We start from the raw sequence: 13,930 nt of genomic DNA, 5'->3' as shown, positions 1-13,930 counted from the left end.
CTACCTGCTGGTTACTAGACTAACACTCTAACCACTAGGCTACCTGCTGGTTACTGGCCCAACGCTCTAACCACTAGGCTACCTGCTGGTTACTAGACCAACACTCTAACCACTAGGCTACCTGCTGGTTACTGGTCCAACACTCTAACCACTGGGCTACCTGCTGGTTACTAGTCCAACGCTCTAACCACTAGGCTACCTGCTGGTTACTGGGCCAACACTCTAACCACTAGGCTACCTGCTGGTTACTGGCCCAACGCTCTAACCACTAGGCTACCTGCTGGTTACTGGCCCAACGCTCTAACCAATAGGCTACCTGCTGGTTACTAGTCCAACACTCTAACCACTAGGCTACCTGCTGGTTACTAGTCCAACGCTCTAACCACTAGGCTACCTGCTGGTTACTGGGCCAACACTCTAACCACTAGGCTACCTGCTGGTTACTGGTCCAACACTCTAACCACTAGGCTACCTGCTGGTTACTGGTCCAACGCTCTAACCACTAGGCTACCTGCTGGTTACTGGCCCAATGCTCTAACCACTAGGCTACCTGCTGGTTACTGTCCCAACGCTCTAACCACTAGGCTACCTGCTGTTTACTGGTCCAACGCTCTAACCACTAGGCTACCTGCTGGTTACTGGCCCAACGCTCTAACCACTAGGCTACCTGCTGGTTACTGGTCCAACGCTCTAACCACTAGGGTACCTGCTGGTTACTAGTCCGACGCTCTAACCACTAGGCTACCTGCTGGTTACTAGTTCAACGCTCTAACCACTAGACTACCTGCTGGGTACTTGTCCAACACTCTAACCACTAGGCTACCTGCTGGGTACTTGTCCAATGCTCTAACCACTAGGCTACCTGCTGGTTACTAGTCCAACGCTCTAACCACTAGGCTACCTGCTGGTTACTAGTCCAACGCTCTAACCACTAGGCAACTTGCTGGTTACTGGCCCAGCGCTCTAACCACTAGGCTACCTGCTGGTTACTGGTCCAACGCTCTAACCACTAGACTACCTGCTGGTTACTAGTCCAACGCTCTAACCACTAGGCTACCTGCTGGTTACTAGTCCAACGCTCTAACCACTAGGCTACCTGCTGGTTACTGGTCCAACGCTCTAACCACTAGGGTACCTGCTGGTTACTGGCCCAACGCTCTAACCACTAGGGTACCTGCTGGTTACTGGCCCAACGCTCTAACCACTAGGGTACCTGCTGGTTACTGGCCCAACGCTCTAACCACTAGGCTACCTGCTGGTTACTGGCCCAACGCTCTAACCACTAGGTTACCTGCTGGTTACTGGCCCAACGCTCTAACCACTAGGGTACCTGCTGGTTACTGGCCCAACGCTCTAACCACTAGGGTACCTGCTGGTTACTGGCCCAACGCTCTAACCACTAGGGTACCTGCTGGTTACTGGCCCAACGCTCTAACCACTAGGGTACCTGCTGGTTACTGGCCCAACGCTCTAACCACTAGGGTACCTGCTGGTTACTGGCCCAACGCTCTAACCACTAGGGTACCTGCTGGTTACTGGCCCAACGCTCTAACCACTAGGGTACCTGCTGGTTACTGGCCCAACGCTCTAACCACTAGGCTACCTGCTGGTTACTGGCCCAACGCTCTAACCACTAGGCTACCTGCTGGTTACTGGCCCAACGCTCTAACCACTAGGCTACCTGCTGGTTACTGGCCCAACGCTCTAACCACTAGGCTACCTGCTGGTTACTGGCCCAACGCTCTAACCACTAGGCTACCTGCTGGTTACTGGCCCAACGCTCTAACCACTAGGGTACCTGCTGGTTACTGGCCCAACGCTCTAACCACTAGGCTACCTGCTGGTTACTGGCCCAACGCTCTAACCACTAGGCTACCTGCTGGTTACTGGCCCAACACTCTAACCACTAGGCTACCTGCTGGTTACTGGCCCAACGCTCTAACCACTAGGCTACCTGCTGGTTACTGGCCCAACGCTCTAACCACTAGGCTACCTGCTGGTTACTGGCCCAACGCTCTAACCACTAGGCTACCTGCTGGTTACTGGCCCAACGCTCTAACCACTAGGGTACCTGCTGGTTACTGGCCCAACGCTCTAACCACTAGGCTACCTGCTGGTTACTGGCCCAACACTCTAACCACTAGGCTACCTGCTGGTTACTGGCCCAACACTCTAACCACTAGGCTACCTGCTGGTTACTGGCCCAACGCTCTAACCACTAGGGTACCTGCTGGTTACTGGCCCAACGCTCTAACCACTAGGGTACCTGCTGGTTACTGGCCCAACGCTCTAACCACTAGGCTACCTGCTGGTTACTGGCCCAACGCTCTAACCACTAGGGTACCTGCTGGTTACTGGCCCAACGCTCTAACCACTAGGGTACCTGCTGGTTACTGGCCCAACGCTCTAACCACTAGGGTACCTGCTGGTTACTGGCCCAACGCTCTAACCACTAGGCTACCTGCTGGTTACTGGCCCAACGCTCTAACCACTAGGCTACCTGCTGGTTACTGGCCCAACGCTCTAACCACTAGGGTACCTGCTGGTTACTGGCCCAACGCTCTAACCACTAGGCTACCTGCTGGTTACTGGCCCAACGCTCTAACCACTAGGGTACCTGCTGGTTACTGGCCCAACGCTCTAACCACTAGGCTACCTGCTGGTTACTGGCCCAACGCTCTAACCACTAGGCTACCTGCTGGTTACTGGTCCAACGCTCTAACCACTAGGGTACCTGCTGGTTACTGGCCCAACGCTCTAACCACTAGGCTACCTGCTGGTTACTGGCCCAACGCTCTAACCACTAGACTACCTGCTGGTTACTGGCCCAACGCTCTAACCACTAGGGTACCTGCTGGTTACTGGCCCAACGCTCTAACCACTAGACTACCTGCTGGTTACTGGCCCAACGCTCTAACCACTAGGCTACCTGCTGGTTACTGGCCCAACACTCTAACCACTAGGCTACCTGCTGGTTACTGGCCCAACGCTCTAACCACTAGGGTACCTGCTGGTTACTGGCCCAACGCTCTAACCACTAGGCTACCTGCTGGGATTGACATTTCAGAGGCTAAAAGGTTCAATCAGATTTTAAATTGTCTCAGGATTTTTTGCTACTCTGCACTTTCGTTTTTTTTTAGGGTTTATGAAAGAAGAATTCACAAGAAAACAGTTCTGAGATCTGGGATGTGAAAACTTTGAACTGTGCCTTGCGCAGATTAACCCTTAAAGTCCCCAGGTCATAAAATCACAAGTCATTTGAGACCAGCTCAGGTTCAGACCTTGTTCCATACAGCTCCTGTTCAGACCGTGTTCCATACAGCTCCTGTTCAGACCTTGTTCCATACAGCTCCTGTTCAGACCGTGTTCCATACAGCTCCTGTTCAGACCTTGTTCCATACAGCTCCTGTTCAGACCTTGTTCCACACAGCTCCTGTTCAGACCTTGTTCCATACAGCTCCTGTTCAGACCTTGTTCCATACAGCTCCTGTTCAGACCGTGTTCCATACAGCTCCTGTTCAGACCTTGTTCCACGCCGCTCCTGTTCAGACCTTGTTCCATACAGCTCCTGTTCAGACCGTGTTCCATACAGCTCCTGTTCAGACCTTGTTCCATACAGCTCCTGTTCAGACCGTGTTCCATACAGCTCCTGTTCAGACCTTGTTCCACGCCGCTCCTGTTCAGACCTTGTTCCATACAGCTCCTGTTCAGACCTTGTTCCACACAGCTCCTGTTCAGACCTTGTTCCACGCCGCTCCTGTTCAGACCGTGTTCCATACAGCTCCTGTTCAGACCTTGTTCCATACAGCTCCTGTTCAGACCTTGTTCCACGCCGCTCCTGTTCAGACCTTGTTCCACGCCGCTCCTGTTCAGACCGTGTTCCACACAGCTCCTGTTCAGACCTTGTTCCATACAGCTCCTGTTCAGACCTTGTTCCATACAGCTCCTGTTCAGACCTTGTTCCACACAGCTCCTGTTCAGACCGTGTTCCATACAGCTCCTGTTCAGACCGTGTTCCATACAGCTCCTGTTCAGACCGTGTTCCATACAGCTCCTGTTCAGACCTTGTTCCACGCCGCTCCTGTTCAGACCGTGTTCCACACAGCTCCTGTTCAGACCTTGTTCCATACAGCTCCTGTTCAGACCTTGTTCCACACAGCTCCTGTTCAGACCTTGTTCCATACAGCTCCTGTTCAGACCTTGTTCCATACAGCTCCTGTTCAGACCTTGTTCCACACAGCTCCTGTTCAGACCTTGTTCCATACAGCTCCTGTTCAGACCTTGTTCCACGCCGCTCCTGTTCAGACCGTGTTCCATACAGCTCCTGTTCAGACCTTGTTCCATACAGCTCCTGTTCAGACCTTGTTCCACGCCGCTCCTGTTCAGACCTTGTTCCACGCCGCTCCTGTTCAGACCGTGTTCCACACAGCTCCTGTTCAGACCTTGTTCCATACAGCTCCTGTTCAGACCTTGTTCCATACAGCTCCTGTTCAGACCTTGTTCCACACAGCTCCTGTTCAGACCGTGTTCCATACAGCTCCTGTTCAGACCGTGTTCCATACAGCTCCTGTTCAGACCGTGTTCCATACAGCTCCTGTTCAGACCTTGTTCCATACAGCTCCTGTTCAGACCTTGTTCCACGCCGCTCCTGTTCAGACCGTGTTCCACACAGCTCCTGTTCAGACCTTGTTCCATACAGCTCCTGTTCAGACCTTGTTCCACACAGCTCCTGTTCAGACCTTGTTCCATACAGCTCCTGTTCAGACCTTGTTCCATACAGCTCCTGTTCAGACCTTGTTCCACACAGCTCCTGTTCAGACCTTGTTCCACACAGCTCCTGTTCAGACCTTGTTCCATACAGCTCCTGTTCAGACCTTGTTCCACACAGCTCCTGTTCAGACCTTGTTCCACACAGCTCCTGTTCAGACCTTGTTCCACACAGCTCCTGTTCAGACCTTGTTCCATACAGCTCCTGTTCAGACCTTGTTCCATACAGCTCCTGTTCAGACCTTGTTCCATACAGCTCCTGTTCAGACCTTGTTCCATACAGCTCCTGTTCAGACCTTGTTCCACACAGTCCCTGGCCAATGCCTTTTCAAAATTTAAACCATATAATTTTCATCACATTGAAGTTTTGAGTGAGCGTACAATTGGCATGCTGACTGCAGGAATGTCCACCAGAGCTGTTGCCAGATAATTGAATGTTAATTTATCCACCTTAAATTTCCTCCCACATCGTTTTGGAGCATTTGGCAGTACATCCAACCGGCCTCACAACCGCAGAACCACGTGTAACCACGCCCACCCAGTACCTCCACGTCCGACTTCTTCACCTGCGGGATCGTCTGATGGTGGTCGTCTGCTGAGGAGTATTTCTGTCTGTAATAAAGCCCTTTTGTGGGAGGGAAAAAAACATTCTGATTGGCTGGGCCTGGCTCCCCAGTGGGTGGGCCTGGCTCCCCCGTGGCTGGGTCTGGCTCCCCAGTGGCTGGGCCTGGCTCCCCAGTGGCTGGGCCTGGCTGCCAAGTGGGTGGGCCTGGCTGCCAATCGGGTGGGCCTATGCCCTCCATGGCCCACCCATGGCTGCACCCCTGCCAAGTCATGTGAAATTCATAGATGGTGGCCTAATAAATGTATTTACATGGAATAATTTCCCTATATGACCTGTAACTCAGTAAAATCTCTGGAAATGTAGCACGATGCATTCATTGTTTTGTTCAGTATAAATGCCAATGTATATCCATCATGTACACATGCCAATATAGGCAGGAGATTATAGGATATATTGGATGTGTCTAGGACAGATTGGTTGTGTCTAGGACAGATTGGTTGTGTCTAGGACAGATTGGATGTTTCTAGGATAGATTGGATGTTTCTAGGACAGATTGGATGTGTCTAGGACAGATTGGATGTGTCTAGGATAGATTGGTTGTGTCTAGGATAGATTGGATGTGTCTAGGACAGATTGGATGTTTCTAGGATAGATTGGATGTGTCTAGGACAGATTGGATGTGTCTAGGACAGATTGGATGTTTCTAGGACAGATTGGATGTGTCTAGGACAGATTGGATGTGTCTAGGACAGATTGGTTGCAAAATCAGTTTCTATGTTACTACTGTAGTGTTTCTATGTTACTACTCTAGTGTTTCTATGTTACTACTGTAGCGTTTCTATGTTACTACTGTAGTGTTTCTATGTTACTACTGTAGTGTTTCTATGTTACTACTGTAGTGTTTCTATGTTACTACTGTAGTGTTTTTATGTTACTACTGTAGCGTTTCTATGTTACTACTGTAGTGTTTCTATGTTACTACTGTAGTGTTTCTATGTTACTACTGTAGCTGTTCTATGTTACTACTGTAGTGTTTCTATGTTACTACTGTAGCTGTTCTATGTTACTACTGTAGCTGTTCTATGTTACTACTGTAGTGTTTCTATGTTACTACTGTAGTGTTTCTATGTTACTACTGTAGTGTTTCTATGTTACTACTGTAGTGTTTCTATGTTACTACTGTAGCTGTTCTATGTTACTACTGTAGCTGTTCTATGTTACTACTGTAGTGTTACATGATATTTGGTATATAATTCTTACTACTTACTTGTTACTTGTTTCTATGTTACTGCTGTAGTGTTTCTATGTTACTTGGTATGTAATTCTTACTACTTACTTGTTAAAGGGTTCTTGCTGTGCTGGCCAAAGCATTTTCACTACGTCTATCATAGCAATTATGTACAATATAAAAACACATTGGAAAATTCATAGCTAATACTGTACATCCATTATATATTACATATTATAAAATGGATGGTTTGGGCTCTGAATGCTGATTGGATGACAGCCGTGGGATATTTAAGCAATAAGGCCCGAGGAGGTTTGTGGTATACGGCCCATAGACTGCGGCTAAAGGCTATTCTTATGCACGACGCAACACTGAGTGCCTGGACACACCCCTTAGCCGCAGTCTATACCACAAAACCCAGAGGTGCCTCACTGCTATTATACACTGTTTACCAACGTAATTAGAGCAATAAAAATACATATTTTGTCTTAACCGTGATATACGGTCTGATATACCACGGCTGTCAGCCAATCAAAATTCAGGGCTCAAACCCCCCCAGTTTATAATACTGCGTAAGAGATAACAGTAGCTACACTTTCATGAGTTTCTTCAAAGGAACTGAAGGAACTTACGACTCTCTCTTTTTACTACGTTACATTTCTCAGTTAGGTCATGTAGTCTACAGAGAGGATTGAGCCCTCTGGCTGGATCGTAGAAGGTAATGTAGTCTACAGAGAGGATTGAGCCCTCTGGCTGGATCGTAGAAGGTAATGTAGTCTATAGAGGAGATTGAGCCCTCTGGCTGGATCATAGAAGGTAATGTAGTCTATAGAGGAGATTGAGCACTCTGGCTGGATCGTAGAAGGTAATGTAGTCTATAGAGGAGATTGAGCCCTCTGGCTGGATCATAGAAGGTAATGTAGTCTATAGAGGAGATTGAGCCCTCTGGCTGGATCGTAGAAGGTAATGTAGTCTATAGAGGAGATTGAGCACTCTGGCTGGATCATAGAAGGTCATGTAGTCTACAGAGAGGATTGAGCCCTCTGGCTGGATCGTAGAAGGTCATGTAGTCTATCGAGAGGATTGAGCCCTCTGGCTGGATCGTAGAAGGTAATGTAGTCTATAGAGAGGATTGAGCCCTCTGGCTGGATCGTAGAAGGTAATGTAGTCTATAGAGAGGATTGAGCACTCTGGCTGGATCGTAGAAGGTCATGTAGTCTATAGAGAGGATTGAGCCCTCTGGCTGGATTGTAGAAGGTAATGTAGTCTATAGAGAGGATTGAGCCCTCTGGCTGGATCGTAGGTCATGTAGTCAATAGAGAGGATTGAGCCCTCTGGCTGATTAAATCAAATTGAATCAAATCAAATTGTATTTGTCACATACACTTGATTAGCAGATGTTAATGCGAGTGTAGCAAAATCCTTGTGCTTCTAGTTCCGACCATGCAGTAATATCTAACAAGTAACCTAACAATTTCACAACAACTACCTTATACACACAAATGTAACGGGATGAATAAGAATATGTACATATAAATATATGGATGAGCGATGGCCGAACGGCATAGGCAAGATGCAGTAGATGGTATAGAGTACAGTATATACATATGAGATGAGTAATGTAGGGTATGTAAACATTATATAAAGTGGCATAGTTTAAAGTGGCTAGTGATACATTTATTACATCCAATTTCCATTATTAAAGTGGCTAGAGTTGAGTCACTATGTTGGCAGCAGCCACTCAATGTTAGTGATGGCTGTTTAACAGTCTGATGGCCTTGAGATAGAAGCTGTTTTTCAGTCTCTCGGTCCCAGCTTTGATGCACCTGTACTGACCTCGCCTTCTGGATGATAGCGGGGTGAACAGGCAGTGGCTCGGGTGGTTGTTGTCCTTGATGATCTTTATGGCCTTCCTGTGACATCGGGTGGTGTAGGTGTCCTGGAGGGCAGGTAGTTTGCCCCCGGTGATGCGTTGTGCAGACCTCACTACCCTCTGGAGAGCCTTACGGTTGTGGGCGGAGCAGTTGCCATACTAGGTGGGGATACAGCCCGACAGGATGCTCTTGAATGTGCGTCTGTAAAAGTTTGTGAGTGTTTTTGGTGACAAGCCGAATTTCTTCAGCCTCCTGAGGTTGAAGAGGCGCTGCTGCGCCTTCTTCACAACGCTGTCTGTGTGGGTGGACCAATTCAGTTTGTCCGTGATGTGTACACCGAGAAACTTAAAACTTACTACCCTCTCCACTACCCTCTCCACTACTGTCCCATCGATGTGGATTGGGGGGTGCTCCCTCTGCTGTTTCCTGAAGTCCACAATCATCTCCTTTGTTTTGTTGACGTTGAGTGTGAGGTTATTTTCCTGACACCACACTCCAAGGGCCCTCACCTCCTCCTTGTAGGCCGTCTCGTCGTTGTTGGTAATCAAGCCTACCACTGTAGTGTCGTCTGCAAACTTGTTTATTGAGTTGGAGGCGTGCTCGGCCACGCAGTCGTGGGTGAACAGGGAGTACAGGAGAGGGCTGAGAACACATCCTTGTGGGGCCCCAGGGTCAGCGGGGTGGAGATTTTGTTACCTACCTTCACCACCTGGGGGCGGCCCGTCAGGAAGTCCAGGACCCAGTTGCACAGGGCGGGGTCGAGACCCAGGGTCTGGAGGGTTTGGAGGGTACTATGGTGTTAAATGCTGAGCTGTAGTCGATGAACAGCATTCTTAAATAGGTATTCCTCTTGTCCAGATGGGTTAGGGCAGTGAGCAGTGTGATTGCGTCGTCTGTGGACCTATTGGGGCGGTAAGCTGTAAGTGGGGCAGTTCATGTATTCACGTTTCTATAATAGTGTGTGATTACTGTAAGTGGGGCAGTTCATGTATTTATATTTCTATAATAGGAAATCATTTTTCTAAGGAGAGCTCTTACCTCTAGGTTTTCTGTTGGCAATTATTATGCCTTCACAGAAACTCTCTGTTCTGACCAAGATATTCTCATTATGTTTCATTCATTAAATATTCTATTCATTACAGTGTAAGTCTGTTCCAATAGTGACAGCAGGTTCGATGGTCAAAGTACAAGGGGAACAGAAGGCTCTTTTCTGTGTGGATCAAAATGTTTAGTATGTTGAGCACGCACCCTCACGCACCCTCACGCACCCTCACGCACCCTCACGCACCCTCACGCACCCTCACTACCCTCACGCACCCTCACGCACGCACATACACACACACATACACACACGTCTGTCTGTCTGCAGCTGTAATGAATTGTTTTATTTTCATAATTCCACTCAGCTCCTCTGCTTAATAAAGCCTCCCTCTCTCTCTCTCTCAACCCATCTCTTTCTCTCTCTCAATCTTTCTCTCTTCTCTCTCTCTCTCCCTCTTTCTCTCTTCTCTCTCTCTCCCTCTTTCTCTCTCTCCTCTCTCCTCTCTCCCTCTTTCTCTATTCTCTCTCTCTACCCCTCTCTCTATCTTCTCTCTCTCCTCTCTCCCTCTTTATCTCTTCTCTCTCTCTACCCCTCTCTCTCTCTCTCTCTCTCCTGTCTCGCTCTACCACTCTCTCTCTCTGTCTCTCTACCCCTCTCTCGATCTCTCTCTTCTCTCTCTACCCCCCTCTCTCACTCTCTCTCTCTACCCCTCTCTCTCTCTCTCCTGTCTCGCTCTACCACTCTCTCTCTCTGTCTCTCTACCCCTCTCTCGATCTCTCTCTTCTCTCTCTACCCCCCTCTCTCGCTCTTTCTCTCTACCCCTCTCTACCCCTCTCTCAAACTCTCTCTCTTTTGTTTCATCCTTCTCTCTAAAATATGTACTCTACTTTAATTGAAATGCTTAACTGTATATTACACTTAAATAAATACAAAAATACAATAATAATGTAGTAGTTGTTAAATAATTAAAAAAGATAATGTAAAGATACCTTTCATTCTTTTTCTTTTCCAGGATCCTCCCTTCTACCAGTAACAGTTTCATGTTGAAGAACCTGGTATCTGGAGCGGACTACAACTTGTGTGTCCTGGCCATCTTTGATGACAAAGTCACCTCCTTGGCAGCTACCAAGGTACTCTGATCCTTTCTCTGTAGCTCCTCACCAGGGTTTCATTTGAATTGAAGTTAGTCAATTTAGGAAGTGAAACACTTTTGACAAAAAATAGCTTTTCATATTCAGCAGTCAATGAAAATAGATGCCCTTTTTGCAATTATTGAATTGGAATTTCAGTTTACTTCTTGAATTGACTGCCTTCAATTCCAATTGACCCCAATCCCGTTCTTCACTACTGCTTTAAACAAGACTTTGGGGGTTTGGTTTATCATAGGTTTATCTTTTCCGTAATCCTCTCTCTCGCTAGAAAATCATTTACTTTCCTTCTAAGTTTCTTTCTTTGATATTTTTTACTTAATTTTACTCCCTCTCTCCATCTCTCTCTCTCTCTAAAACGATCTACTTTCATTCAATCTGTATTCATTCATTCATTAATTTATCAAAAATTTCTCTTATCTATTTTCCTTAATCTCTCTCTTTTTTCAAGGTTCTTGGCTGCGCCCAGTTTAGCACTAAAGAACTCTACCCAGAATGCCGATCTCTACAGACCCACTTCCTGGGAGGAACCCTGACAATACTTGTGGGAGGCGTTGTCGTGGTAACGCTGCTGGTGTTCACCGTGGCGCTGATGGTGCGTCACCGTGTCTGCAGTAACCAGGACGACCACTGTCACCACGGGGATGATAGTGATGAGTTGGCGTGTTGCCAGGGCGGGTCATTAGGGAGTCCGGTGAAAGAGGCGGCGGCCGGAGGTGGCGGAGGAGTCTACGGCCAATCGGATGGCAACGGAGATGTGATGATGGTGGTCTTGCCCAATGGGCTGCCTTCAAAGCAGAGAGGGGGCAGGACGAAGGAGAGAGGAAAAGAGAAAAAGAAGGAGAAAGAGAAGGGAAACGAGGGCGAGAAAGGAGGGGCCGACGTACCCCCTAAGGTACCCCCCAAACCAAAACCCCAAACTCTCCCCAGGCCTAGCAGGGAGGGAGAGAAGGGGGGAGGGCAGGGAGGGAGAGAAGGGGGGAGGACAGGGAGTGAGAGAAGGGGGGAGGACAGGGATGGAGAGAAGGGGGGAGGACAGGTGGACATGACGCTAGCAGTGAGAGACACCTTCCTCCCTACATCCCCTAAACAGACTCTCTCTACAACTCTCCTGTCATAAGCTCCTCCCCCTCAACCCTCCCCCGCCAATCACGAGGTGGGAGGGCTAGGCTCTGCCCAGATGTAGTAATAATTGGTGGGGCCATACGGGCAAGCTTCACCCTGGATAGGCTCCTGGGACAGGATCTCCTTTCTGATTGGAGGATGAGACACGGAGACATAGTGGGCTGACTCGGAGATAAATGTAACTCTTCTCAGGCCTATCAGAGCCCAGGAGCTCCGCTAAGACCCTCCCACAGCATTGTGCGTGCCAAACGTAGCAACTCCCTCGACATGGGGTTATCTTCTTCTTCTGTTTCCATCGCCAAGACAATGGTTACCACCCAGCGACAGTACGGCGGTCGCCACGGTTACGCCAAGCGGTTGTCAGTGACTTGGACGAGGCGGAGGAAATCGCTGCAAGGAATGTTGGTTGGTACACTCAGCAACAACCAGCCACCAGGGTAGTGGTGACGGGGAGTTACCACGTCCACATCTATAACAACACTAACTCTTACTCAGCGGTGACCAGTGTTGTCGTCAGGGGCAACGGGAATGAGAGAGGGAGAGCAAAAGAGACACAGAGAAAGAGGGAGAAAGAGCGAGAATGAGACAGAGAGAGAGAGAGGGACCCTCAGAGATTTCTAGGGTTACAGAGAGGAAATGTGTAGAGAGAGAGAGAGGGAGATAGAAGAGAGTGAGAGAGGGAGATATAAGAGAGAGAGAGAGAGAGACAAAGACAGAAGAGAGGAAGAGAGAGATGAATAGAGGGATAGAGGGAAGATGTAAGGGTTGAAAGTGGAGAAGAGAGAGAGAGAGAGAGATGAATAGAGGGATAGAGGGAAGATGTAGGGGTTGAAAGTGGAGAAGAGAGATTCTCACTTGTTCTGCCAAGGAGGCCTCCAGACTTGACCTGAATTGGATTTGGAATAGAGGGAATTTAGAAGAGAAAGAGAGATGAGAGAGACATGAGAGAGATGACAGATGTAGGCATATGAAGAGAGAAACAAGAGAGAGGAGAGAGAGAAAGAGAGAGACAGAGGGGAAGAGAGAGAGAGAGAGAGAAAGAGAGAGAGAGGGAGAAATAAGAATATCTTTATCCGAGGATCTCTGCTTAAAATATAAAATATTTAGAAATGTTGAGTTCAGAGGAGAGGAGAAAGAGAAGAAACAGAGAAAATGTGTTAAACAGAATGGAGAGAGAGAGAGAGAGAGAGAGAGAGAGAGAGAGAGAGGGTGGGTGGGTGGGTGAGGGACAGAGAGAGAGAGAGAGAGAGAGAGAGGGAGAGAGAGAGAGAGAGAGAGAGAGAGAGAGAGAGAGAGAGAGAGAGAGAGAGAGAGAGAGAGAGAGAGAGAGAGAGAGAGAGAGAGAGAGAGAGAGAGAGAGAGAGAGAGAGAGAGAGAGAGAGAGAGAGAGGAGAGAGAAGGGGTGAAATAGGGAGAGAGAAAAAAAGGAATGAGGGATAGAGAGACTAAGGGAAACCAAACACTTGGAGGATGTCTCTCCAGCCCATGCAGAGCAGACAGTGATTTAAATACTTAACTGGCCCATCTGATCAATGTAATCCCAGGCTAGACCAAGATTTAAACTGATCAATGTAATCCCAGACCAGACCAAGGTTTAAATTGATCAATGTAATCCCAGATCAGACCAAGGAAAGGAGCAAAGGCTCACTGCTGAACATGAGGACGGAGGAAATCAAAAATCTCTGCTGTGATGTGCACTACATAGGGGATAGAGATGTGCACTACATAGGGGATAGAGATGTGCACTACATAGGGGATATAGATGTGCACTACATAGGGGATATAGATGTGCACTACATAGGGAATAGAGATGTGCACTACATAGGGGATAGAGATGTGCACTACATAAGGAATAGAGATGTGCACTACATAGGGAATAGAGATGTGCACTACATAGGGGATAGAGATGTGCACTACATAGGGGATAGAGATGTGCACTACATAGGGAATAGAGATGTGCACTACATAGGGAATAGAGATGTGCACTACATATGGAGAGCCCTAGTCTGACTAGATAAGCGGGTGGATGGATGGCTCTAGCATCGGCCACCTGGCCTGACAGTGGGGGATCAGAACATTAGTGCTGGATCAATTAGACTAGGTCAATCGATCAGGACATGCCGGAACTGAGCAGCCAGTGGCGACTACTGAGACGAGACACACTGATATATGATAGAGAGA

At 48.2% G+C, this 13,930-nt stretch overlaps 1 protein-coding gene across 2 annotated transcripts in view; it reads left to right on the top strand.

Moving 5' to 3' along the window:
* The window catches only part of LOC139534735 (leucine-rich repeat and fibronectin type-III domain-containing protein 4-like), a 72,809-nt gene extending 59,896 nt beyond the window's left edge, over nucleotides 1–12,913 (top strand). For both annotated transcript variants that reach the window (XM_071334141.1, XM_071334142.1), the window contains 2 exons: nucleotides 10,489–10,606; nucleotides 11,076–12,913. In XM_071334141.1, coding sequence (XP_071190242.1) covers nucleotides 10,489–10,606; nucleotides 11,076–11,744 — 787 coding nt within the window. In that variant the 3' untranslated portion in view covers nucleotides 11,745–12,913. The remainder of the gene's footprint in view (nucleotides 1–10,488; nucleotides 10,607–11,075) is intronic.
* Nucleotides 12,914–13,930: the final 1,017 nt, after the last annotated feature.

The sequence above is a fragment of the Salvelinus alpinus genome, chromosome 11 (assembly GCF_045679555.1).
Source record: "Salvelinus alpinus chromosome 11, SLU_Salpinus.1, whole genome shotgun sequence".
Taxonomy (NCBI): domain Eukaryota; kingdom Metazoa; phylum Chordata; class Actinopteri; order Salmoniformes; family Salmonidae; genus Salvelinus; species Salvelinus alpinus.
This window is presented reverse-complemented; position numbering and strand designations above follow the sequence as displayed.